At 31.1% G+C, this 27,411-nt stretch overlaps 2 protein-coding genes and 2 pseudogenes across 9 annotated transcripts in view; 1 reads left to right on the top strand and 3 right to left on the bottom strand.

Annotated features, from left to right (window-relative positions):
• The window catches only part of LOC105194437 (protein MON2 homolog), an 84,559-nt gene extending 68,875 nt beyond the window's left edge, over positions 1-15,684 (bottom strand). For 5 of the 8 annotated variants that reach the window (XM_039454696.1, XM_039454700.1, XM_039454697.1 and 2 more), the window contains exon 1: positions 14,928-15,684. In XM_039454696.1, coding sequence (XP_039310630.1) covers positions 14,928-15,053 — 126 coding nt within the window. In that variant the 5' untranslated portion in view covers positions 15,054-15,684. The remainder of the gene's footprint in view (positions 1-14,927) is intronic. The other 3 variants (XM_039454695.1, XM_011159338.3, XM_011159336.3) reach the window with 2 other exon arrangements.
• A 3,160-nt stretch (positions 15,685-18,844) lies between these two features.
• On the bottom strand, positions 18,845-20,719 carry LOC113004226 (annotated as a pseudogene).
• Positions 20,720-21,685: 966 nt separating this feature from the next.
• LOC120358852 lies at positions 21,686-23,186 on the top strand (annotated as a pseudogene).
• Positions 23,187-23,558: 372 nt separating this feature from the next.
• Positions 23,559-25,892, bottom strand: LOC113002761. The gene is made up of 7 exons (XM_039454199.1): positions 25,785-25,892; positions 25,387-25,573; positions 25,096-25,309; positions 24,591-24,731; positions 24,410-24,496; positions 24,029-24,327; positions 23,559-23,946 (listed from the first exon to the last, which is right to left on the bottom strand). Exons 2-6 carry the CDS (start codon positions 25,564-25,566, stop codon positions 24,200-24,202), a joined length of 750 nt encoding a protein of 249 aa, XP_039310133.1. The 5' UTR covers positions 25,567-25,573; positions 25,785-25,892; the 3' UTR covers positions 23,559-23,946; positions 24,029-24,199.
• Between the last annotated feature and the right edge of the window lie 1,519 nt (positions 25,893-27,411).

The following is a 27,411-nucleotide window of genomic DNA, read 5'->3' as shown; positions in this document are numbered from 1 at the left end:
GTCAAAATTAATATTTAATTATATAGATTAAAATATTGTTATTGTAGGGAGTTGGTTAGGTGGTGCAATCAGGTGCGATGGCGTGTGGATGTTAATGGAGAGAGTGAGGCTGAGTGTTGTAGTATATTAGGAAGAATTAAGAAAGTAAAGAGTTATGAATTAGAAAGGTAAGAGGATAGAAAAGACGGATAATTGGAGGCAAAATTAGGGAAAAAGAATTTGTGAAGATATTGGAAGATATAAGAGAAAGAAACAAAAATAGGTTAGGACGGACAATGAGGCGAGAGAATCCGGGAGAGCAGATAAAATAGGAAGGTAACGGAATTAAACAAGGAAGGTAAGAAAAACGAAAAAAGTAAGTAACATTGTGCAAAGAAAAAAAGTGTTAAGAGAAATATTAAAAGAATAAGACAGTATAAACAAGGCAAAAACAGCTATAGGAAAGAAAATGTGACGGGTAAACCAAGGAATCTGGCAGAATGGTTTATGGAAAAAAGGTGGCATATTGTAAATGTAAAAATGTAAAAATGAATGAATGGAAGAAGATTGTAAGGAATGTATTATAGAGGTACGAAAACGGTGAGAAGAAAATACATAATATATTTGTATCTATTTGTAATATCTACTAAAAAGAATTTTTTTACATATCAAAAGTTTACATTTGTTTAATAATTATTGATAAATATTAAATTAGGTTTATATAAATTTTGTGTTCAATTTTGTCATCAATTTTATAAAATAAGTTTATATAAATTTTGTGTCCTTGTCAAAAATCCGCGCTCTAGAGAGAGAGAGAGAGAGAGAGAGAGAGAGAGAGAGAGAGAGAGAGTTCTCTGTTTTACATACGTTATATTGTACATACGTTATATTGTAAACATAAATATATAATAAATATTTTATACAAAAATGCATTTTTATAATTTTTTTAATTACCTAACAAAACCATAAAACTGTAATACAATAAAAACTAAACAATGTCTAAACAATGTTCTTAAATTAAATTTATTACAATTTTACTATATTTCTACACTCGTCAACAAAAAATAGGAAACACTTTCCAGACACCAAAAATTAGGCTATTTTCAAATAACTGTAGATCGGTGAAAAATCATCGCAGATAAAAAAATAAAAAAACCATTTTAAAGCTTGAAGTTTCAACTTTAATGCTAAATCGACAGATTTTTAAAGTTCTTTTAACTTCCTTGTCTTATGCAGTAAAAAAAACCTTGTTTTGTTCCATAAAATTTCGTATTTTTGACACTTTGCAGCTCAATAAAAAAAAATTTTTCAAACAATTCAAACAAAGCTTCATAAACTACAATATTTTGTCTACAAAATGCTTTTTTAAAAATTTCTCTACTATTTTTTTTGACCGAGTTACACAGTTTTGAAGCTAAACCTGCATTTTTTACAAATAATATTCGTACTCCGTAAAAAATTACCATAGATAAAAAATAAAAAAAAAATCATTTTAAAGCTCGAAGTTTCAACTTTAATATGCTATCAATGGTTTACAAAAATTTTTCTCAATTACTCAGGGCTGTGCCCCAAAAAAGATACTGTTTTTTTTTCTTAAAATTCTACGAATTTTTGACAGTATGTAACTCAATAAAAAAACTTTCATGACAAATGCAATGCAAGTGCCATAAAGTATGACATTTTCTCTACAAAATGCTTTTTTTTATTTTCCTACAATGTTTTTTTTAGTTACAAGACCAAGTTACAAGACTTCGAAGAAACATATTTTTTTACACTACAATTTTCCGAAGATTGACGTTTACCGCCGACATTAGCATTACTCAATGTGCACCACATAGAGGTTGCCGGTCGGATTTTTGCACATCGTGCGTGCGTTTGTGTGCTTGCGTGCGTGCGTGCGTGCGTGCGTGCGTGCGTGCGTGCGTGCGTGCGTGCGTGCGAGCGTGCGTGCGCCGGTCATACATGCACACAATATGCAAAAATCCAACCAACAACCTCTATGTGGTACACATTGGGTAATGTAGGCGGTAAACGTCAATTTTCGGAAAGATGTACTGTAAAAAAAATATGTTTCTTCGAAGTCTTGTAACTTTTTCATTTTTTGTCTACGATAATTTTTCACGGAATACGAATATCATTTGTAAAAAATGCAGGTTTAGCTTCAAAGTTGCGTAACTCGGTCAAAAAAAATCGTAGAAAAATTTAAAAAAAAAAGCATTCTGTAGGCAAAATGTTGTAGTTTATGAAGCATTGTTTGAATTGTTTGAAAAAAATTCTTTGGTCGTGCTGCAAAGTATTTAAGATACGGAATTTTAAGGAACAAAACAAGGTGTACTTTTTTTACTGCATAAGACAAGGAAATTAAAAGAACTTTAAAAATTTGTGAATTCAGCGTTAAAGTTGAAACTTCAAGCTTTAAAATGCTTTTTTCATTTTTTATCTGCAATGATTTTTCGCCGAGCTACAGCCATTTAAAAATAGCCTAATTTTTAGTGTCTGAAAAGTATTCCCTATTTTTTGTTGACGAGTGTATTTTATTATTAATAAAAAATAATTGTTAAAAATATCCCCCTCCACCTCTGATATTGACGAAATTAGGTTAGATATTACTGAGGCATTACGTAAAATTTTGGCAGTAATGCCCAGAAATTGGGTATTACTAGGCAGTAGTGTACACAATTTTGATCAGCGGTTTACCCCTCGAGTTAAGGGTTAAAAATAAAGACACATTTATTTAAAATCAAACATAATTACAGTAAAACTAATAACAATGCTGTCACTAAATAATTTAAAATGAACTTTTTAAAACTCTCAAAATAAAAACAATATGATTATATATAATGAAGAGGTAACACCACTCTAAAATTTTCAAAAAATCGTTTTTTTTGCTTAAAATATGTCTTAGAATCTCAAAAATAAGGTTTACTGTTTCGAGTTCAAATCATTATGCGATGGTTCAAGTCCAAATACTCATGTATAGTCGAGTCAAGTTACTTATAAATTACCGTACTTTGTTTTCTCTGTCTTATCTTATTCATGTAAATGTATTTGATCAATCAAGGTCAAAATTATGAAAATTGTTTTCATCATTGTCTTCAAAGCATCATATTATTATATTCTTAAGAACATCCGTTCTACGCGCTGTATTTCGTCGAGAATCTTCTGTCTCGTTGGTTATGCGAAAGTCAGAATACGAGAAACTTCGACGATAGAGATAATAATATTTTGTGTGCGAAGCAAATAAGTTTTTGTCGTGGTCGTCCGTACACGCAAGGAAAGGTCGGCCCAAGCAAATAGCGAGTTTACTGGTCCAGTCCGGTGGCCGTTTTAAATCGTCGATGACGATACAGTAATTAGCCCATCCGAGCCAATGAGACATTTTCCCACCGAATTTGCTTCTCCCGGCTTTTTCTTCGCTTAAACGAGAGCAGGGAGGTTCGCTCTCTCTGCGAGAGATCCGAGATTCAGATTCGAGAAGCGACGCGAGAAAGATACACCGTATCCGAAACCGAGCGAAACAAAAATCGGGGAGTGTCGGGAGTTATACGGCGCGCGAACTTGCATTGGCTGTCGATACGCGCGTCTTGACGAAGATTTCGCGGGCATTCATGCTCATCCGCGAGACAGAACTATTCTCGATCACTGTTTAATTAAAGACAATTAATTGATACAAAATTCTATCGAGTGATCACTCTGTTCGCCTTCTTTTCCTCTCCCGCCTCCCATTTCACTCATTACTCGAAAGTTACGTTTTCGTCGTCGCTCGCGCTCTCGCGTCGGACTCGCTCTCGTAATCGCGCGCTCAGGGCCGTGTCTAGGCCGAGCGCCGCACAATTTAAACGTTCACGCAGTTCTTGCTCGCGCTCTACTCGGAGTGAATTCCGGCATCTCAACGCACGCATCACGCAGCAATAAACAGTATACAAATAGTTTTATAGGGAGAGAAAGACGGTATAAAAAGGATTTTGCCAGTACATCTGCTAAAAAACTAAAAATATTTGACAATACAAGTGATGTAAACATTAATCCTACGTACAGTTATCGCATATTAAACTTAACAACTGTTTTGTTAGCCATTTCGGAAGTTGTTGGGTGTAAACTGTGCAAATTAAGAGTGAAATTCACAGAGAATGGTATATGCGTGGTTTAGGTTTTAATATCATCGTTTTTTGTGAAAAAATTTTAATAAAACCTACATTAATAATTGCCCATTGATTGATAAGAGATATAAAATAAATCGCAGAATCATTCTTTTCATGCAATTATTGGGAATTAGGCTGAATTTTTATATAGAGACCAACAAGCGCCGCATCAAATTTTCGCAGCGCTCCCTTACTGATGCTGCAAAAAAGGCTCAATTTACAATTACATCGAGCAGAAAAAAAGAAGAGGATTTTTAACATAAAAGGTCAAATATATGATGCTGGCATCACAGACTGAAAGTACAGTAAAAATTTGTTTCTCCGAACCCTAATCAAACTTTAAATGCGTTTTTCTCGAAACTGCATTTTTCAAATCGGACAGACCCATAACTTTAACAGATCTTTATGAAATCACTTAAAATTTTAACTGTAGCTTCAGGATAACATTTCTCAGAGAAGTACGAATTTTTAATTTCATTACAAACTTTTTATTTTATAAACAATTTGTTTACGCAATTTTTTCCCTAAAAACAAAACTTTCTTTAAACTCGCACCATTTTTAGAAAAAACAGAATTTTAAAATTTCCGTGTGTACATCTCTAGCTAATCATATCTAGATTTAAAAATTTTTTGGTTTTTTGTTCTAGGTCAAAAACGACGCTTTTCAAAAATGATATTTGCGGTTGCGGAGCTCAAGCGCCGCCATTTTTTACTTTAAAATTAAAAAAAAATTTATGCACTTAAGTATATGACTAGTAAAGTCCTTAATTTCAATGTGCTTGTTTTTTATATGTTCTCAAAAAAATTATCAAAATTCAACTTTATTTCGTGCTCTAGAATGGTGTTAGCCCCCCCCCCCTTTCAAGTAGTTTTTCTTCATATATCCAAGTCCTTACTGCAGATTTAGATTATTTTTGAGACTTACAAGGAAAAAAGAAAGGTTTGTTTAGGATATCTCTAAAATAGTTTCTATTTGTTTTGTCTGGGGTGTCTATCAATAACACAATCTAATGTAACCTAACTTTAACCTAATTTATTCAAAATTAGAACTGGAAAAAGATATTAAACAGTAATGCAAGTAAAAACAAATTAAAATTTAGGGAATAAATATCTCGCATTAATAACATTATTAATATAAACAAGATTTTACTTACGTAAGTGGGTGCGGGCGGTATTCCGTGCCGCAAAACGTGTTTTAATATTTTCAAAACAGATAAAAGGCTAATTACCGATAAGAAAAAATGCAATAACTATGCTTACAGTTGATATGTCAAATGAGGAATACAGAAGGAATACAATAATAGAAAAAAGAACTGCATTACCAATGATTTTTTAGAAAAACAAATTTTGCGGCACTCAGTGTCGCGGCGCGTCTGCCTAAAGGTTAATGTAAATAAATATTCAAACGTAAATATGAACGCTCGTATCATTGTTAAATATAAAAATAAATAAGACGGTCAAAATTAACGAGCAAAATGAAAAGGTGCAAATGTAATTTAAATATAAATAATTGCCATTATTTTAATAAAAAAACGATTTTTAATTATAACAGAGAGGTACGTTTTTACGATATGATAAAATAGGAAATATATTGAAAGAAACAAAGTAACGAAATAATCCTAAATAACATTGGTTAAAGAGATACCGGTAGAACTCTAGAATAGTGTCCAACTTAAACGCAAAGTGCAAACATATTAATAAAAAAGTAGAGCAATTAATTGAACATTAAGAGTATATGTCAACTAAATATACTTTCTTGCATTTTATGAAAAAATTGTTATAGACTACTAAATTATTTTAGAAAGAAATAGACTTCTGTTTCCTTAAGATAAGAAATTAGTCACTATAGTAGTCTACTATTAACACATTACTTTTAAACTATGGTTGGAGATTGTTCGGTTATATTATATTTTAGAGTAATACTGTTTGAAAAATATATCTCTCTTTTTATTCGATGACAACTTCATTTATTTTTTAATATATGATAGTTAGTAGATGATCATTTAACAGCATTCATAGTTTTGAAAAATGTACAATTACTGTAGTGTTTAACTGTGACTATACTATATTTTTCAATTATATTTTATAATAATACTATTGGACGAATGTAACATGCTTATTTCTCACTCGTATGCTCAAGTTGCTACATTACGCCGAGATGGCAGGTATCCTAACCCAAATAGTCGCCAACTTCATTAACACTTCATATCTCGGTTCGCTGGGCAGAGCGACACTTTTTTTGCCAGATTCGTTCATTTTGTGCAAAAATGCGTCGAATAAGCCTAATTTCATCAAAATCGGAGGTGGTGGGAGGTCTTCTGAATAATTACCTAATTTATATTAAAAATATCTAATAATAAGGCTAAATAATCAAAGGGCTAGTGAGAGTGTTCGCACAGTATTCAAAATGCAAGTTTTTTCCTGTTCAAATCAACTTTACTTTAAATATAACTTTTTATATGACAATATCGCAAGCGTATAATTAGCTAAATGTTAGCGTTCATTAGGTTATTGTTCCGAAGATCTTAGGTTCGAATCCCGCCGTACCGATGCGTTTTCAAAAATTGTAAAATAATGCGTAATTGTAATTAGGTAAAATAAAAGAATCTTGTATGCAAAACAGTAAATACAGATATATAAACTATAAGAATAAAATCTGTTTAAAAAAAATTGTTTTATTTGCACATCTGCTAAAATTTGTTTTTAGAGTGTAGTTAACTATTGTTGGAGAAAAATAAATTTTAATTATTCGACATTAGAAACCTATTGCAGAAGATGGAAAATGAGCTATAATTATTCAATAGTAGTAAGTTAATGTATAAGATTAAAAGCGAAATAGATTTTCGATAATAGGGACATATTGTACAAGACTACAAGTCTTATTTTCAAAAATGTATAATATTTCATTACATATCCATCTATTTGCGTGCATTTTCGATGTCAACGAGAACAGTTCTAGACTCTCTAAAGTAGAATACTTTTATACTACTATTAGGGTGCTTGAATGTTATCTGGATAATAAGCTATAAGTATGTTGCTACCGGTTGCTACTATAAATTAGATTTTAAATTTTGAAATACATTTTAAATAATGTTTCAATAAGTTTTTACAATGAGAGTGTTCAAAATGGTCACCATCTACGAGGTGTGATCAAAAAGTAAGGTGACTTTTCATTTTTATAAAAAAATATTCATTTATTCATCCAAAATTATGTTATCCCCTTCAAAATAATCCCCCTCTGATACAATGCATTTGTGCCAGCGCTTTTTCCAGTCGTCAAAACATTTCTGAAATGCATTTTTGGGTATTGCCTTGAGCTCCTCCAGCGATGCAGCCTTAATCTCCTCAATCGTCGCAAATCTTCGTCCTTTCATAGGGCTTTTCAATTTTGGGAAGAGGAAAAAGTCGCAGGGGGCCAAGTCTGGTGAATACGGTGGCTGAGGCATAATGATAGTATTGTTTTTGGCCAAAAAAGTACTCACTAGTAACGACGAGTGCGCAGGTGCATTATCATGGTGCAGAATCCATGAATTTTCTTTCCACACTTCCGGACGTTTTTTTCTTATTGATTCACGCAAACGCTGCATAACCTCAAGGTAATACTCCTTGTTTAGCGTACGACCTTGTGGTAGGAATTCTTGATGCACAACGCCATGGTAATCAAAGAAAACTGTGAGCAAAACCTTCACATTCGAACGAACTTGGCGTGCCTTTTTCGGTCTTGGCTCTCCTGGGCTCTTCCACTGGAATGATTGGGCTTTGGTTTCGACGTCATAACCATATACCCATGTTTCGTCACCAGTTATAACCCTTTTGAGCAGATCAGGATCATCATTGATGTCGTTCAACATGTCTTGGGCGATGTTCATGCGACGCTGCTTCTGATTAAAATTAAGCAGTTTTGGAACGAATTTCGCTGACACACGTGTCATACCCAAAACATCCGTTAAAATTGATTGGCATGAGCCAAACGATACGTTAAGATCATCAGCTATTTCTCTAATCGTGATTCGACGATTTTTCAACACAATTTCTTTCACTTCCTGAACATTTTCATCGGTTTTTGACGTGCTGGGGCGTCCAGAGCGAGGTTCATCGTTAACATTTTCTCGGCCCTCTTGGAATAACTTATACCATTTATAAACATTTTTTTTGCTCAAAGTTGACTCACCGTACGCCACTGTCAACATTTCAAAAGTTTTTAAACACTTAATACCATTTTTTACACAAAAATTAATACAAACTCTCTGCTCCATTATTTTCAACAGCAAAAAATCGCCGAGCACGCAAACACGAGTCTAACCTTTATGCCTCTCACATAAAAACAACACATGCTATATAGTCAAAACTGTGAACATATGATCGTGACGAGTGTACCAACACAAAAAAAAAAATTTTGAAATTAGAGTGTACAGAGCGCGCGAAATTCAAAAAGTCACCTTACTTTTTGATCACACCTCGTATTTCAAAGTTGAGCACGTCTAATAAAGTTCTGTCTTGATCGTTCTATTATTTCTGGTGTGATAGTCGCTAGTTACTTCTTGTGGCATCAAATAAGCCCTAAATAGTTCAATAGGTCTCGTTTAATTTTGCTGATTTGATCCTACTAGCTTGACGAAAGTCAGTTACTTGTCGAAGAAACAAACTGTAATAAGCTCGCAAATATAAGTCAGCCTGAGACCTCCGGTAAACAAAATATAATTGTTATCTTTTGTAACATTGTGAAAACATACAGCCAAACAACAAACTTATGATACATAGATCGAAAATACTTAGAAATTGTTAATCTCGGTCTTTAATATTATTTAATAGCGCTAAATATCCATTATGTAAGAATTCTGTATCTGTCTGTAAATTTAAACTATTATTCTGCAGTTTAATAAATACCATTTCTGAAATTAATCTTTTGCTGAGGAACCTTTGATTATCAAAAATCTCAACATTATCCCATTTAAAGTCATGATTATGATGCATCCTATACTCAAAAATGACCAAATAGTGTGTTTTTTTCGGATATCATTTCGATATTCCAAAATTTTAGTTTTTGGTAATTAGAGAGTCTGTCCAACATAAGATGCATCACAATCTTTATGTTATTTTGTATACATTTTTCTTTTTATTGTTAGACAGAATATCCTTTTGCGCTCTAATAAATTGATTAAGTTTATTAAGACTGTAAAACACCAACCTGACATCAAAATTTCAAACTGTCTTTAATAATTTCTCTGACAATTAGACTAAATGCCATTTACAAAAATAATTCATCGCTTTTACACCTCATATGAATCGTTTATAGCCCATTTTTAATCCGTTACATCATTTTTATGGTCGTTTTTTGAGTGAGAACGCGCTAATATGTTCGTACTTTACTCACAAGAGAAAAATTAAATAGGGTACCTGCGCAGATTTCACATAACTTCAAATATATTTTAGTACCCTCCAATTCATGAATAAGCACGATGTAATATTCAAGTGTTTGCAAAAAATTTGCATTAAAAGTTTCTAGTATGATGTCTTTTTGATGTCTCTTGTTTTTTTTATTATGTAACAACAATTATAAACTTTATAAACTGATTCGTGCAGCTTTAAAATTGTCAATGTGAGTGCTTGTGAGTACTAAACAAGTATTTTATACTCATAGCTAAATATACGTTTTCACATCTCAGCATGTTTTTACCACACAAAATACTCATAAATTAATTTAAGGTTGATTTTTTTGTATTGATCAATAATATTTAATTTATCATCATTCAATAACAATCACTCAGATATGATTACTAGGCCAACCAAAATTAATCCTGTAACGTGTTGTTTGGCACCTATTAATTATAAAGCAGGATCATTAATGTCCAACATAATTTTTTAAATAGAGTAATTCAAAAAACATTAGAAAATTCATGTAGCTTTTTTAACTATTCTAAATAAAAAATTTTTTATATTATTTAACAATCTATGTTTTAAATATTTTATTTTTGCATATATAGAGTGATTATTAATAAATGTCCCCACTTTTTACCATAGGAGTACGCATTTGTAATTTCTAATATAATATGTTAGAAATACGTATCCGTCGATAAATCGTGCTCCTATGGTAAAAAATGGGGACATTCATTAATAATCAGCCTGTATTTAAAATAAAATACAAATAAATTAATAATGAAAAATAAAGTTTAAAGTTCATATTTTAATAAAAAAAATACAAATAAATCTTTTTAAATTTAATTGTTTAAGTCCAGAACATAAAATCTAACAATTTTTAAACTTATAACAATAAGCGTTTGTCATTAAAAAATATTTAACTTCAACAATTTCATTTTTATTTAAAATCTACAATCTCAAATTGTCCTCACTATTATCTTCTCCATAATATGTAGGATTTCAAGACAGAAATTATTGTAATACTTCAACAAAGCAATTTGCTTTTTGTTTTTTTTTTTTCAAGATAAAACTGAGTAAAAATTTTACATATACGAGGTGTGATCAAAAAGTAAAGTAACTTTTTGAATTTCGCACGCTCTGTACACTCTAATTTAAAAATTTTTTTTGTGTTGGTACACTCGTCACGATCATATGTTCACAGTTTTGACTATATAGCATGTGTTGTTTTCATGTGAGAGGAATAAAGGTTAGACTCGTGTTTGCGTGCTCGGCGATTTTTTGCTGTTGAAAATGGAGCAGAGAGTTTGTATTAATTTTTGTGTAAAAAATGGTATTAAGTGTTCAAAAACTCTTGAAATGTTGACAGTGGCGTACGGTGAGTCAACTTTGAGCAAAAAAAATGTTTATAAATGGTATAAGTTATTCCAAGAGGGCCGAGAAAATGTTAACGATGAACTTCGCTCTGGACGCCCCAGCACGTCAAAAACCGACGAAAACGTTCAGGAAATGAAAGAAATTGTGTTGAAAAATCGTCGAATCACGATTAGAGAAATAGCTGATGATCTTAACATATCGTTTGGCTCATGCCAATCAATTTTAACGGATGTTTTGGGTATGACACGTGTGTCAGCGAAATTCGTTCCAAAACTGCTTAATTTTGATCAGAAGCAGCGTCGCATGAACATCGCCAAGACATGTTGAACGACGTCAATGATGATCCTGATCTGCTCAAAAGGGTTATAACTGGTGACGAAACATGGGTATATGGTTATGACGTCGAAACCAAAGCCCAATCATCCCAGTGGAAGAGCCCAGGAGAGCCAAGACCGAAAAAGGCACGCCAAGTTCGTTCGAATGTGAAGGTTTTGCTCACAGTTTTCTTTGATTACCATGGCGTTGTGCATCAAGAATTCCTACCACAAGGTCGTACGGTAAACAAGGAGTATTACCTTGAGGTTATGCGACGTTTGCGTGAATCAATAAGAAAAAAACGTCCGGAAGTGTGGAAAGAAAATTCATGGATTCTGCACCATGATAATGCACCTGCGCACACGTCGTTACTAGTAAATACTTTTTTGGCCAAAAACAATACTATCGTCATGCCTCAGTCACCGTATTCACCAGACTTGGCCCCCTGCAACTTTTTCCTCTTCCCAAAATTGAAAAGGCCTATGAAAGGACGAAGATTTTCGACGATTGAGGAGATTAAGGCTGCATCGCTGGAGGAGCTCAAGGCAATACCCAAAAGTGCATTTCAGAAATGTTTTGACGACTGGAAAAAGCGCTGGCACAAATGCATTGTAGAGGGGAATTATTTTGAAGGGGATAACATAATTTTGGATGAATAAATGAATATTTTTTTATAAAAATGAAAAGTCACCTTACTTTTTGATCACACCTCGTATATACAGAGTGTTCATTAATGATTGTATACTCCTTTTACCATAAGAGGTGACTTACGGACGTCACTCCATATAAATTACACGGAGCGCAGTTGGTAAATCATGATTAAGGCATGCTCTTATGGTAAAAAGTGTATACAATCATTAATAAACACCCTGTAGATACACACACACGCACACGCACGCACACGCACGCACGCGCGCACACACACACACACACACACACACACACACGCACACATACGCACGCACGCGCACACACACACGCACGCGCACGCGCGCGCACGCACGCACGCACGCACGCCCGCCCGCCCGCCCGCCCGCCCGCCCGCCCGCACGCACGCACGCACGCACGCACGCACGCACGCACGCACGCACACACACACACACATGAATTTATTTTGACAGTTGACCCAACGGCAATTGTAACATCTTGTTATTGAATTGATATTTAGTTGAAAACATTATTTATGCACATTGTAATGTACAAATATGTTTTCTATGGAAATAATTTATTAATAAAAATGTCACTGTGTATTTTATTGATGGCCTTAATGTCAAGAGGTACTCTTGTGATACCTTCACCTCTTGTCATGTCACCATGCTCGAATGCGCGAAATGTCAGCTCTGTGATTCGTAAACTTTAATAGCAAATAATTTGAAAACCATTATACATTCGACATTTTCGTATTAGAATTTTTCTTACAATGTTCTAAAGAATCTGCTCTTAACAGAAAATATGATCTTTTTGGGACACCCTATATGTATGTACATATATACAAGGTGTTCCTAAACCCATGATAAATATTTTAATGACAGATTCTTTAGAAGATTTTAAAACAAAAATTTTAATACTAAAATGTCGAAGCTATAATAATTTTTAAATGGGAAGTTTAAATATTACAAATGACAGAGCTAGAATTTTGCGTGCTCCGAGATGGCAATGTGCTTCCCTGAACGGAATGCCTTTTACAATAATGAAATTATTGTAAAATTAAGCAATGAGAGTTTTATTAAAAATCTAATTCTGTTTATCTATAATAAATTTAATACAAAATCAGATAAATATTTGTACATAATAGTTTAATAATTATGTCGATATTGATGTGTCAAATGTCAAAATTGTCAAAATGTCTATCATCGTTTATTTGGTTCATACGACAAAAGTCTTTATGTAAGATCAGCCTATAAAGACATTTTTTTATCATTACTAGAAAGTGGATATTAATGTAGGTAGAATAATGCACATACTAATTACATTAACCTGCGAAAATAGATTTTTTCTGCCGATATAATGAGACTAATTGTAAATGATTTTTACAGACTATTTTGCATGTTGGATATGAATTTGTTATTCACATTCGGCTATCACATTATAATTTTGAGAAAAATGACATCAACAAGATAAAATAACGACTATTTTAAAAGTTTTCATGGTGTTATAATACCTGCACCAGAATTTGTCTCTACATTTCGTTAATGTTACATGAAAGTAAACTTTTAGCTTTAAAATGCATTTCGTTCCATTTCACTATAATCTTTCATTTCCTAGATATAATTCGAAAAAGAAATACTAGTTATATGCGCCAAAAATTATTATTCTTATTGTGGTGATTTGATATCCAAATTCTGTTAATGATTTAAGTAACAAATTCTTGTCCAGCATGCAAACTTGTCTGTAAAAATCATTTACAATTAGTCTCATTATATCCACAGAAAAAATGTCTATTTTCCCAAGTTAATGTAATCGGTATGTGCATTATTCTACCTACATTAATATCCTCTCTCTAGTAATGATAAAAAAATGTCTTTATAGGCCAATCTTACATAAAGACTTTTATCATGTGAACCAAATAAACAATGATTGATATTTTGACAATTTTGACATTTGACACATCAATATCGACACAATTATTAAACTATTATGTACAAATATTTATCTGATTTTATATTAAATTTATTATAGATAAATAAAATTAGATTCTTAATAAAACTCTGATTGCATATTTTTACAATAATTTCATTATTGTAAAAGACATTCCGTTCAGGGAAGCACATTAAATTCTAGCCCTGTCATTTGTAATCTTTAAACTGTTCTCATTTGAAAATTATCATAGCCTCGATATTTTGGTATTAGAATTTTTGTCTTGAAATCTTCCAAAGAATCTGTCATTAAAATATTTATCGTGGGTTTAGAAACACCCTATGTATATATACATATATTACATACCTACATATACATAAATATATGTAGGTATGTATGTATTAATATATATAACTGATAATAAATCAAATATCATTGACCAATACAAAAAAATCAAATTAAATTAATTTAATGATTAACCACATATTTAAGAACATTTCTCAATTGTATTGTGCATTATTTTGATAAAATTCATTGCTTTGATTTAAATTAAAATATTCTGAATATTTCTATCCAATCAAAACTCTAATATGCAAACAATGTTCTATCTATTGAATAGGAAACTAAAGTAGTAATGAAAGCAATGGCTGAATTCATTATCATTACTATATAAGTAAAATTACATTACCATTACTGTTACCATTACAGTTACACAAAGTTAGAATCAGTGCTTTGTAGCAATTTTATTTAAATACATTGTTTAATCTGATTTTTTTTAAACAGACCAAAATCTTTTCAGTTTTCAAAGTATGCTTTTGATGATTGCTTTTAGTAATGTATCACTAGCAAGAATTTTCATTTCTAATCTAGTTTACTCTAAAAAATTATATTTAGTAAAAATTTATAGAATAAAGCAAACTTCTAATATGGACAATTAGTTTTGTGACTGTAGCTATGGTGGCTTAGTACCTCGCTTAGTACCAAGCAACTAAGGTACTCCATTTAACAATACATTCTAACAAGTAAAACAGTTTTTATACTTGTCTATTTTCTCTGCTTCTAGTGTTAAGAAGAAACAGTACAAATCAAGATTAAAGCTTCTAATTTCTCAAGGTCTAGTCAAATTAGGTTACAACAGATGACAGTCTCGCAGCTACATACCTCCTTGATTTGTGGGTACTTTTTCTTGGTCTCCGAAGCAAGTATTTTGAGATCAGACTGCAGGGCCTCCAGAAACTTGGAGGCATTCTCCGGATTGCTGCCGACGGCGACGACGGTGCTCGCCATCGTTGATATCGCCACCGTTGCTTGCGTTCTCCTAGATCGGCACGACTTCCAGTACCAGAGGCATAACGACTCGCTACTGGATCGAGAAGTTAGGCGCCACGGCGTTTAGCCGTCGTCGGGCGGTGATCGAATTGACACGCTCTGCCACGCCGATTGTTGTCGATAGCGATACTAGCGAACAGACGGCGACGGTCCATCGGAATCACCCTCTCGGAATCGCCGCGTTTGCGATCACATCGAACAGGCCGCAAACACTTATAAAACGCGAATTGTCACTATCTCATTAACTGACAATTTTCGATTGTGTGCTCAAGATTCACGCAGTTATGATTAAAAGCAATTAGAAGCCATAAATCTCTTGGGCTGTGATCGTGTGATAGACTGCAATTGACACAACTTGACACGATTGACACAAACCACGTATGCAACCGCGCGGCGCTGTTGTGCTTTTACAGAACATATACTATGAGAAATAAAAGTTATGTATACTTAACATGGGAAACAAAAAGCAAGACACTGCGATCTAGTGGTGAAGTGGGAAATTAAATAGTCTGTAGAAGGGAGTTTTAGGGGGTCGGTTATGTATCTTTGTCGACTTTTCTCACTTTTCGTATTTTCATCCGGCGGGTTCCGATAACGCACAAACCACTCACAATGGCTGCGTTCAGCAGACTCAACATGTTGAGATATTTTTCTAAATCATCCAATCAGACTTTCAGATTTAGAAGAATATACCAATAACAGCGAGCGCTCACTCAACTGTAGAGTCTGCTGAACGCAGCCAATGGCAGATGCCTAGAGATTTTCCGTAGGTTGGGTTAGATAAGTCAAGATGATTGGTTGGTGGGCAATCGGGATCATGGATGTAAGGCTGAAGTCCCATGAAATGCTATTTTTCGCGTAACGCGTATCGCGTAACCAATCAACTTTATAAAAAGGCTCAACAAAAGACGCAGAACGCTTCTGATTGGTTACGCATTACGCGTTATGCGAAAAATAGCAATTCATGGGACTTCAGCCTAAGAAAGGTGAAACAAGTAACCAGATGCGCAGTAGACCATACTCTAGACCAATCAAAACTGGGTCCAAATTTTGAGATTTAATATGGTTATGGCTCCGGTACTGGGACGTATTTATACTTGTATTTATACGTGAATTGAAGATAATTAGTGAATCGGAGAAATTCAAAGCTACTTAAAAAAAAAAGAACGTGAAGGTAAGATTGAGACTTTGTACATTAATGAAAATTGTGATAATTATTATTTCAAATTTTTTAAACTTGGATTAGAAGAAATTTGGAAAGTTATAAGAATGAGCTCCCATACAGCACAAAAAATTCCAGCAACATTGCAACAATGTTGCAGATTGCAATGCAATATTACGAAGACATTACAGAAACATAAATTAACAATATGCCTGCAACATCGCATGGCATATGTCAGTAATATTCCGGAAACATTGCAATATCGTAATTTTTTAATAAAAAGCCAAAGCAGAATATTCGCGTATAATAATTAATTTAACTCATCCATAATTATTCATTCGCATTTAGCAAACTAAAGTCGAGCGACATTACTAAATTTTCCTCTGAATTTCTACATTTCCTAATGCTCAATGCATACAGCACGCGTCAACGCGTTACGCGTGGCGAGGTAGCCAATCATTTTTTCGCTTTTATGGAAAGAAATAAAAAAGCAAAAGAATGATTGGCTATTCGCCACGCGTAACGCACCCTGTGTGCATTGAGCCTAAAAGTACAAGTGTCTATATATTGACTGTAAGTCGACTCATCCAAGTCAGGCTTTCAAAGTTGATTGCAAATCGACTTTGCATAGACGTCTTCAGACATCCTTCAAATGTTGACTCTAAGGCCCGTATTCATAGTCGTGACTTATTTTCAAGATCGTCTTAAGTACGGTCTTAAGTTGCTCTCTAGATTCATAGTCATGAATCAAGCAAATGCTTGAGTAAAATTTCAAATCAAGACTTGTCCAAGACGATCTTGTTTGGAAACGTCTTCTTCGGTCTCAACATGATTCATAGACAGATCTTATTCGAAATAAGAACAGACTTAAGACTATCTTATTAGTCATGAATTCATAGTCGTAATAAGACGTCTTGTATGACGTATGTACAGCTAAACAAGACGATCTTCGCCAAGTCGAGGTCGAAGTAGACTTAAGCAAAGCTGTAGAGTACTATTCTAACCTCAAATTAATGTTTGCCGAAGTTGAAATACTTAAATTTCAAAGAATGACAGCAAAGACGAGACTAGTTACTCGTAAATTTTTAATTCCTTTATTCTTGTAAAAACATGACTGGTATTAGAAAAAAATATAAAAAATATAAAAGATATTTTTAGTTTTTTTACACCACTTACATTAATATACTCTTTATGCAGTTCTTCCATCTGTGCAAAAATTGCATAAAATAGGTGTTAAAATTTATAAATTATCTGTAATTTTTACTATGTAAATTTTTACTACTTAAAATATAAGAGTGATTTAATTGAAATAATATAAATGTAATTATATAATCAATAATATTCTTTGATAGGAAGAAATATATTAAAAATGTTAAATATATTAAAAATTACCGCGGACACGCAATTTCGGCAGCGGACAATAACATTTTATTGATTTATCGAGACGATAAATATCTATCAGTATTAAGTAATATTTGAATTAAACATTAATGGATATTAAGTAAATATTAAATAAATGTAAAATAAATATGCAATTAATGTTAAATTAATGTTTTTAAAATTATTGTTTCAAATAAAAAATTAATGCAAAGTAAATATTAAATTAATTTTAAAAAAATGTTAAATATATATTTCTAATTATTCTTAATTAAATATTATTATTGCAATTAAATTATTAATGTAATATAAATATTAAATAAATGTCAAATAAACGTTAAATAAACATTTTCCCGAATCATTATTTTAAATAAGTAATTAATGAAATATAAATGTTAAATAAATATTTAATAAATTTTTAATAAATATTATTGTTATAATGAATTGTATAATGAATAATTAATAAATATTAAAAAAAGCATTTAAAAATTATTGTGTGCTGATTAAGATATACTTTAATAATCACAAAACTCAACTTTAATAAATAATCTTACATTTTATAACATTCTTTCTATTTTCAATCATATTTTTTAAGGATTTTATCCTTCATTACTTTTAATTTATATGATCCCGCATTGTAGAATTTTTGGAGATAATTACTTGTATCTTATTCTCTATTAAATAAATAAAATTTTTTGATTATTATTTTAATTGTTTACAATTAATGTAAGCTATGTATATATAAGGTGATATTAAATAGACATATATAGGAACATAAAATTTATTTATATAACATGCTGGTATATATTTTAAGTCATGGCTTTAAGTGGGCGTCAAATAATTAATTAGTAATTTATTTATTTTTGTTATATTGCAAAAATAGAGTCAATCAGCCAATGAACTTACTGTACAAAAAAATATAGATTATACAAGTAATGACATATATAACATAGTTTACATCACCACTTTATTGCGAGTGCTGTGTTCATTTTTTGTATTTCGTAATATCGTGTATTAAAATACGCGTAAACTTTGTACGTTCTTCTAACCAAGTTTTGTACAAATTCTGTACAACTGTATTTTCTTCAGAGATTTACTTAACGGGAGTTTACGATACATATTTTCCAATGCCAATGCAAGTTCTTGAGGTTGAATGTTTCCATCGGGTCTCACTTGCGCCCCGCCGTTTAGGCAACCTAATAAAATTATATTAAATTTAATTATTTATTACATGCATCGTGTTAATACATTTTAAATAAAACAATTACTACACGGGCATGTTTCGACATGGTCGTAAACGCACTTGCCGTTTTTCATTTTTTGAACTATGTTCTGTATATTCCTGAAGCCATTAATAATAGCAAATTTTAATAACACTTGGTCATTTCTCTTCAATTCTGCTTCCTGGAAGTAGAGATTTCTAAGACTTTTAAAATCCACTGTGACATCTTCATCGAAAAGATTCTTCGCTGCGTAACAAAAAGTGAAGTCTGAGTAACCATCTGATCCTGAGCCACTGTGACTGCATAATTTAGTTCCAATTTCTTCACTGTAGGAACGAAATGGTTGTTTAATTTCACCTTCGTTTATTTTATTTAATACTAATTAACCATCTTCATTCAGCATCTGTTCTAATTCAACTGAAAATTGATACCATAATTTATATTTAAATGTTAATTCTAAGGTTTAATATGGATATATGTATATACTTGACGTTATGACAGAATCTACGTCTCTCGTTTTTCTCTGCCGATTGTAAAAATCTTTGGAAACTTCCAACTGTTTGTCATAGCAGGGCATTACAGTTACGTGATATATCTGTTCTGTTGCAATAGACCCATAATTTTAGCTAAGTAGTACTTTACTAATGACCCCATAATTTGTTGAGGTGATTTTGTAACGCTTATATGTGGCAATATAAAATTTCCATGAGTTTTCTCAGCGTAACACACCCAACCTGATATAGAAACAAGAACATTATAAATTTTTAATTGATTGTTTTCATAAATATTTATTTTACCTGGACACAAAGAGGACAGCAATGGTAATTGATTTTTCGTGCCCTCCTTACTAGCTTTATAACGCTCGATAAATTCTTTGACGGTGTCCAATAGAACAAAATCATCAGTCATTATCATATCTAATACTGCATCAGCTCCCAATCGATAAAAAAAATCTTGTCAATTTAGAAAGAGTTTGCTCGAGGGTAAATTCATAATGTTGTACCAGAGACAATACAGGTTGCACCGATAGAATGACTATTATATATTTGGAATTTGTACTTCCTATATTCTGCAACAATATAAAATATACATTTTCAATTAACAAACAAGATAAATTAATCCTATATGCATACAATGAAGTAATTTACATATTTGTTTTCTTTAAAAAACTAAGTAATTAGTTATAACATTTAAATACAATTTTTTAAATAAACAATTATACAAATACTTTCTAGAGATGTCAAAGTATATATAAGAATTATTGAAGAATTTTTTTATATTTGCATATAAAATTATTATATGCATGTAAGCTTTGTGTAATAAAATTTCTACTTTTCAATTAGCCAAATAACATATAATTATAAATATATGATTTTAAGACTAGATAAAGTAAAAACAAATCTTTCTTTTTTAACATGTTTGTTACTTTTAAAAATAAACCAACTCAAGCTCAAATACCTGTATTTATTATACCTCAATAATAAACTTAAGAATTTCGATTATCTAACGAAGTTCGTAATTCTGATTCTCTTGCGCAATGTAAAAATTAATTCTACTGAATCTCCAGAATTAATTTTTATGATTTTTACACTGTGTGAAAGAATCAGGATAACAAACTTCGTTAGACAGTCGAGATTCTCGTATCTACTGTTGAGGTTATAATATAAAAGCAGGTATAATAGTTAAGTTTGTTGTTTTTAGTAATTTTATAAAAATTAGCAATTTCCGAATATGTTGTTTTTTAATTAATATTACATACCTGAGTATTTTTCTTTTAATCTTTATGCTAAATTAATGTAATTAATTCGTTGCACTGATTGACAGAATGTTACAGATACAATAGAATATTGAGTCTGTTCCATTTAGCTCAATGTATGCAATATTCCCATTGGAAGATTCAAAAGAAATATCACGGAAACAGCCGATTCATAAATAAGCATTAGCTTGAGCATTGCTTCGCGAAGACGATCTTATATCAAATACGCACAACTTGAGCAAGAACTTCTTCGCCAAGCTCGCCTCAAGTCATGACTATGAAATGTACTACTATTGAGACGATCTTATTCGAATAAGACGATCTTCGCCAAGACGGTCTTAAGTGCTGACTTGAGACTCGACTATGGGTGCTTTCCAGCTACGACACAAGTCGATACTGTGTAACACAGTGTCCATTAGTGTGAGTGAAACGACTAAAATTTTCTCTCTTACACTAATGGACACTGTGTTACACAGTGTCGATTTGTGTCGTAGCTGGAAAGCACCCTATGGGCGGGATTCATAGACGTTGCTTAAACTCTATCTTGAGATAGTCTTCGCCAAGGCCAGCTTAACGTCCAAAACTATCTTGAGAACGTCCTATATGCACAGTTGAGTCTTGAATAATTTAGGGCGGGATTCATAGATGTTTCTTGAGTTTCAAGATGAGCTTAAGCTAATGCTTAAGCTTGTGATCGATTCATAAACATTGCTGAAGAATGAATTCAAAGCTAGAACTTGAGACCATGCTTAATGAAGCAAATCCAGTTTCATAGTCGAATCTCAAGTACGACTTGAGATTATTAAATACACAATCATGGCTTGTGCCACATCTTGAGCAAGTCTTAGCCGAGTCCAGTAAATTGTGGACTTAAGATAGGTCTGAAATAAAAAAGTGGTGCTGTATGTTATATAAATTAATAATATCATGTGTAAAACTCAATATTTGAGATAAATATTTTATATGCGATACTATTATTTATTATTTATTTACATAATTATTATTTAAGGTTTTATAGGTTAGTTGCAAATACATACAATAATTTCGGGTTATTTAATATTTTAGATAAACTATGGAATTTAACATATTAGGTCAATTTGACATTAATTTGTTTGAAGCTTCATCTGATTCCTCCTCTGATGAAGAAGGTGATATTCATATAATACGTGAAAAACGATATGTGCGAGATGCAATTGATCCGTTTACTGCTTATCGTGAACATGAATTTCACATAAGATATAGATTTTCAAAAGAGTGTGTTATGTATGGATTATTACCTCTGGTCAAAGATGGTTTAACAAAGCCTGATATGCGAGGTCTTCCTATTGAACCAGTTATTCAATTGCTTATTTGTTTAAGATTTTATGCTACCAGCAGTTTTCAAGTAAGTTCTCTATATTACATGTCTTTAATCTTAAAAAGAAATATAAATAATTATATTATACTTTGTTTTATGACTTATAGAAAGTGAATGGCGATCTCATGGAATTACCGCAACCAACAATTAGCAGAATTATATTTCGAGTAACTGCTATATTAGCATCTTATCTAAATACTTATGTCAAATTTATAACAAACCCAGCAGCTATACAAGAAAATCGAAGACTGTTTAAAGAATTAGGATATGGACATGGAGCTATTGGACTTCCTTGTATTGACGCAGCAATAGATTGCACTCATAAGACTATTACATAATAACTTTGGAGGAGTAGGCGAGATCTATAGAAATAGGAAGGGATATTTTTCCTTAAATGTCCAGGTAAATTAATGAAAACTGTGTTCATGTCATTTAAATTCATTTTTGTTTCTTTATTGTATATTTTTTTGTATAAGGCTATTGTAGGACCACGAATGGAATTTTTGGACCTAGTTCCAGAATGGCCAGGAAGCCAACACGATAGTAGGATTTTACAAAATTCTCGAGTTTTTATACAGTATCAACAACGTGAATTAACAGGAATGATGGTTGGAGATTCTGGGTATCCTTCTCTCACATTTCTTTTAACGCCATTTAGAAATCCACAAAACGAGGAAGAACAGAGGTCAGAAAAATATAATTTAATATATTTTAAAGTTTTTAGTTTTTTTTAAGTCTTTTTAATGATATTAGTAATGAGAACCTATTAGGAATCATAAAATAATTTTATAAAAATTTATCTAAAAAATTATCTTTATTTATTAAAGTTTTTATTATAGATATAATGAAATTCAATCAAGAACACGAATGGTCGTTGAAAGAACATTTGGAGTATGGAAGAGACGGTTTCCTTGTTTATCAAGAGGATTATCTTTAAAACTTGTAACCTGTACTGGAGTCGTATCAGCTTGTGCAGTTTTACATAATTTATCATTATATTATAAAGATGTTCTTCCAGAGGAACCAGAGCCTAATGCAATAATTGAAAATAATGAGGAACTCTATTACAATGAACCTCATTGGCAGCCTGGAGATGGTTATATTATTAGGCAAAACGTAGTTCGAGAATTATTTGATTCTATTATAATGATTTAAAGTTTTAAAATAATAAATATATGTAAACAAGCAATTGAATATAAGTGGTTTATCAGAAAGACTTTGCATATCAAGCTTTATTAAACCGACTATAACCAAAGGTAGTAATCCATACACATAACACAATCTTTTGAAAATCTATATCTTGTATGAAATTCATGTTTGTGATAAACTGTAAGCGAATCAATCGCATCTCGCATATCGTTTTTACTTTTGCATATTCATACACTTTTATATTGTAATCTAATTATATTAGTTCATATTAAATGTTTTTATTACAAAACTTTAAAACGCATTGATTTGATAACGTTAATCATGACTATTAGAGCATTATTCAAAATTTAAAAATTGTTATCAATGATTTCTAAATAAATCCTAATAGCAAATACATATTAAAAAAAATTGATTTAGAAATGTAAAAGTAAATCATTAATTTCATTATTTCATTACACTTTTATTTTTATATTAGGCACTTGTTAACAATATACATATAATATACGATGCTTATAACATATGAAAGAAAATAATTATTCCTTTGACTGTACATTTATTAGTATTATCAGTCTTAAACTTTATCACAAAATACAAATAGAAACTTTTATAATAACATAAAATAAACGAATAAATGAAACAAAAAATAATACTTTTTTATCTTATATGTATAGTTAACACATAAGTTAATAATCACGTTTCAACTTGTTATATAAAAATATTTAACTTATTAACATATATCTTAAATATTTAACTGCATATATCTTATTATTACTTAATATAACTTGTATAAAACTTATTGTGGCCCAGAGATATAATAATGGTCTCCCCTAAAATTAAAAAAATGTTTGAAAATATAATGCAAAATAAAATATACTTTGATTAATTAATAAAAAACAAGCAATTGCTTACATTTCTTTTTGAGCACGGAATTTTGCTAATTTGACTCTTTCTTCTACTTCCTTTTTTTCTAAGATTAACCTTTCCACAGTAATTTTATTGATAAACTCTTCTCTTTCTTTCTTGAGTTTACATATCTCTATTTCGTGATTAATTTTTATATCTGCTAATTCCATTTCTTTTTCACAGACTAATGTCATTCTTTCCGTTTTTTTGCTTCTTTAAATTGAGACATGATTTATTGACATTTGCACGTTTGTTTTTCTTAATATCTTCTAATAAATCTGTATTTTCATTTTCAATATATGTATCTAAAACATGATTTTCATAATATGTACATCTGTTCCAATAACAACAGCTTTTTATTTTGAATAATATTTGGTATTTTCTCACCACAGTCATTACTAAAAGTTTCTTCTATTGGTACAGCATCGTCCATCTCAAAATCAATTATCATAGTGTCACTTACATTCTCACTTACTAAAAAAAAAAAAATAAAAAATATATTAACAATAATTATTTCATTAATACAACTACTGAAATAACTTTATTAGTTTAAATTTATTTAACCTACTATTATCAGATATTGATTGATTAGATGATGTATTGGATGATAAGCCTTTTTTTTGTTTTTCCCAATGTTCTCTATTAGAAATGTGATCAATTCTTGTCAAAGAATTTTGCTTAATGGCTTTTAAAACTTCTCTTTGTCGATCTAAAATATTCAAATTTATTATTAATTTTATTAAATATCATTCCTTTAATTAAAAAAGTTACACACACACACACACACACACACACACACATATATATATATATAGTCTATGAAAAAGAAATGGAATTAGCAGATATAAAAATTAATCACGAAATGGAGATATGTAAACTCAAGAAAGAAAGAGAAGAGTTTATCAATAAAATTACGCTGGAAAAGTTGGTCTTAGATAAAAAGGAAGTAGAAGAAAGAGTCAAATTAGCAAAATTCCGTGCTCAAAAAGAAATGTAAGCAATTGCTTGTTTCTTATTAATTAAAAAAAAATATATATATATAAATATTATTTCAGAATAGTTTATGTAAATACCTGTAGACTCTTTTGTAGAAAAATTACTTGAAGAAATAGTTGGTGCTGTTGTCATTAAATCAGGGACAATGTCTAAAACATTAGGATCAACTTCGTCAATATTTTGTTGTGATTCTCCTCCTGTGAGAAACCTTGATTGTCTTTCAGTAGTCAATATGTTTTTACTTTGTTGTTTTAAATTAGACCAATACTTTCTCAATTGTTGTACGTCTCTCTATAATATAAAATATTGCCTATATTAAAAAGAATTTATAAAATTGATATAAAAATAAGAAAAACTACATTTCATACTTTAGTAGAAATTAAGGAAGAATCATTGTACTCCGTCATAATTAACAACCAAGCTTCTGACTTTTCTTTCAATGTAGAAGAATTTGTACCTTTAGCCTCAATTACGTGTTTGTACTTTTTTAAAATCTCAAGGAATATTTGCTTTTCCAAATCGGAATATATAGCTCTCTTACTAGACATTATATTTCTAAACAAAATTATGTTTTAAAAATATGATATAAAAAAGAATATAAAGGCAAAGAATATTTACAATGAAATTTAGATAAGGTTAGTTTTCTCTATTTAAATAAGTTTAAGATTTATATCATAAATATTATATTATAGTAATATTACACTTCAATGTTATAATTTCTTTCAATATTTATTCTATTTTCAATTTACTTAATATATTAACTTACTTTTTATTAAAATCCGAGAAATGCACTGATATAATGTATGTATGTGTACACGGATCTCCTTTACGTATGCATATACTATAACATTTTCTAGGGAATTCCGAACATTTCTAAAATTTTAGTGCTTGAGCACAAACTTTATGAAGACAGTCTTAAGCTAAAACTTATGAATACCGGCCTAATAGCGTTTTTCACTGGGCGACACTGAGTGCGCACTGGAAACTCGCCGAGTTCAGGCGACACTGCCCGAGTGCACTGACAGTGCGAGTTTCTTGCACTCTCAGCTAAACACGTCCATTATTTTCCGTGCAGTTTTATGGCGCATTATATTCGATACCTTTTGAACATTAGCATCACAAAAATTTGTAATTTAATATGGAAGGATCGATTAGTTTGTGTATTTCTTTTAGAATAAATAGTGAAATATTAACTTTAACCCTTGAGCCGCTTGAAACGGACTTATATAATAAATTAAAGAGTAAGTATATACTTATGATCTTGGTTTTTGAGATTATTCAATGAACATGTTAGAAAAGAAATTGATAAATTTCTATAAAATTAATTAATAAAAATAATAATAAAATTAATAAAATAATAAAATTAATTGGTAAGTACCACAGACTCCATTAGATTAAAAATAATAATAATAATGCAATATAATAATAATAGTAATAGTAATAGTAGTAATAGTAATAATAGTAATAATAATAATATAATTAATAATACAATTATTAATAATATAATTATTTGTATTAGAGAATAAAACGTAGGAAATACGAATTAAACGCAGTAGTTGGTGCGTCAATATAATAATACATATATTTCGCTATTAATACATAAACGTGAATACAAATAACGGACGCGTTTCAACTTTCCTTGAAGTCATTCTCAACGATAATTTTCAATTAACAAAATCATATATGCTAATTGTTAATTTAAAATTATCGTTGAGAATGACTTCAAAGAAAATCGAAACGCGTCCGTTATTTGTATTCACATTTATGTACTGATAGCGAAATATATTTACTATTTATATTATTGACGCACCAACTACCGCATTTGACTCGCATTTCCTACGTTTTATTCTCTAATTTTAATACTACCAAGTCTATCTTAAATATTTTGATAATTATTTGTATTATTGATACTATATATTTATACAATATATATTATTGCTTCACGTGTAATACAATATGTAATACAATATACATATAATCTGCAGAAACAATGAAAACAGATGTATTTACATCTTTATCCGTTAAGTTATGCACCACCTGAACAAAATTTTTGATTTTCGGAATTTTCCGTGGATTTTTTAATACTTCTTCTTCATCACTGCTAGATGATGATGAAGAAAGCAAATCTAGTAATGCAATTGCTAATCGTGCGTCCCGCGCAGCCATGTTGCACTGAACTGGCACCGTCTCTGGGAGCTCGTGCCGAAATCTTGCACGAAAGGGCAAAAATTCGGCACTAGCCTTCCCAGTGAAACAGCGCGCACCGGTTTCATGCGCACCGAAACGTTCAGTGAAACACGTTGCCCGTAGCGAGTGGGCACTCAGTGCGCACCAGTTCTCCCAGTGAAAAACGCTATAAGACTCTAGAAAAAGACATGCGGTCCCGTGGTACT

Source organism: Solenopsis invicta, chromosome 10 (assembly GCF_016802725.1).
Source record: "Solenopsis invicta isolate M01_SB chromosome 10, UNIL_Sinv_3.0, whole genome shotgun sequence".
In the NCBI taxonomy this organism is placed as follows: Eukaryota; Metazoa; Arthropoda; class Insecta; order Hymenoptera; family Formicidae; genus Solenopsis; species Solenopsis invicta.
Note: the sequence above shows the minus strand (reverse complement) of the source record. Positions and strands in the feature narration are given on the sequence as shown.

What these genes read in the sequence shown, in the direction of transcription:
- LOC113002761 (XM_039454199.1), bottom strand. Translation starts at nt 25,566, where the DNA reads ATGTCTAGTAAGAGAGCTATATATTCCGATTTGGAAAAGCAAATATTC. An exon ending in TTCTACAAAAGAGTCTACAG is followed by an intron (nt 24,732 to 25,095) that starts GTATTTACATAA and finishes TGAATATTTTAG; the next exon opens with ATCGACAAAGAGAAGTTTTA. An exon ending in AACTTTTAGTAATGACTGTG is followed by an intron (nt 24,328 to 24,409) that starts GTGAGAAAATAC and finishes ATCATGTTTTAG; the next exon opens with ATACATATATTGAAAATGAA.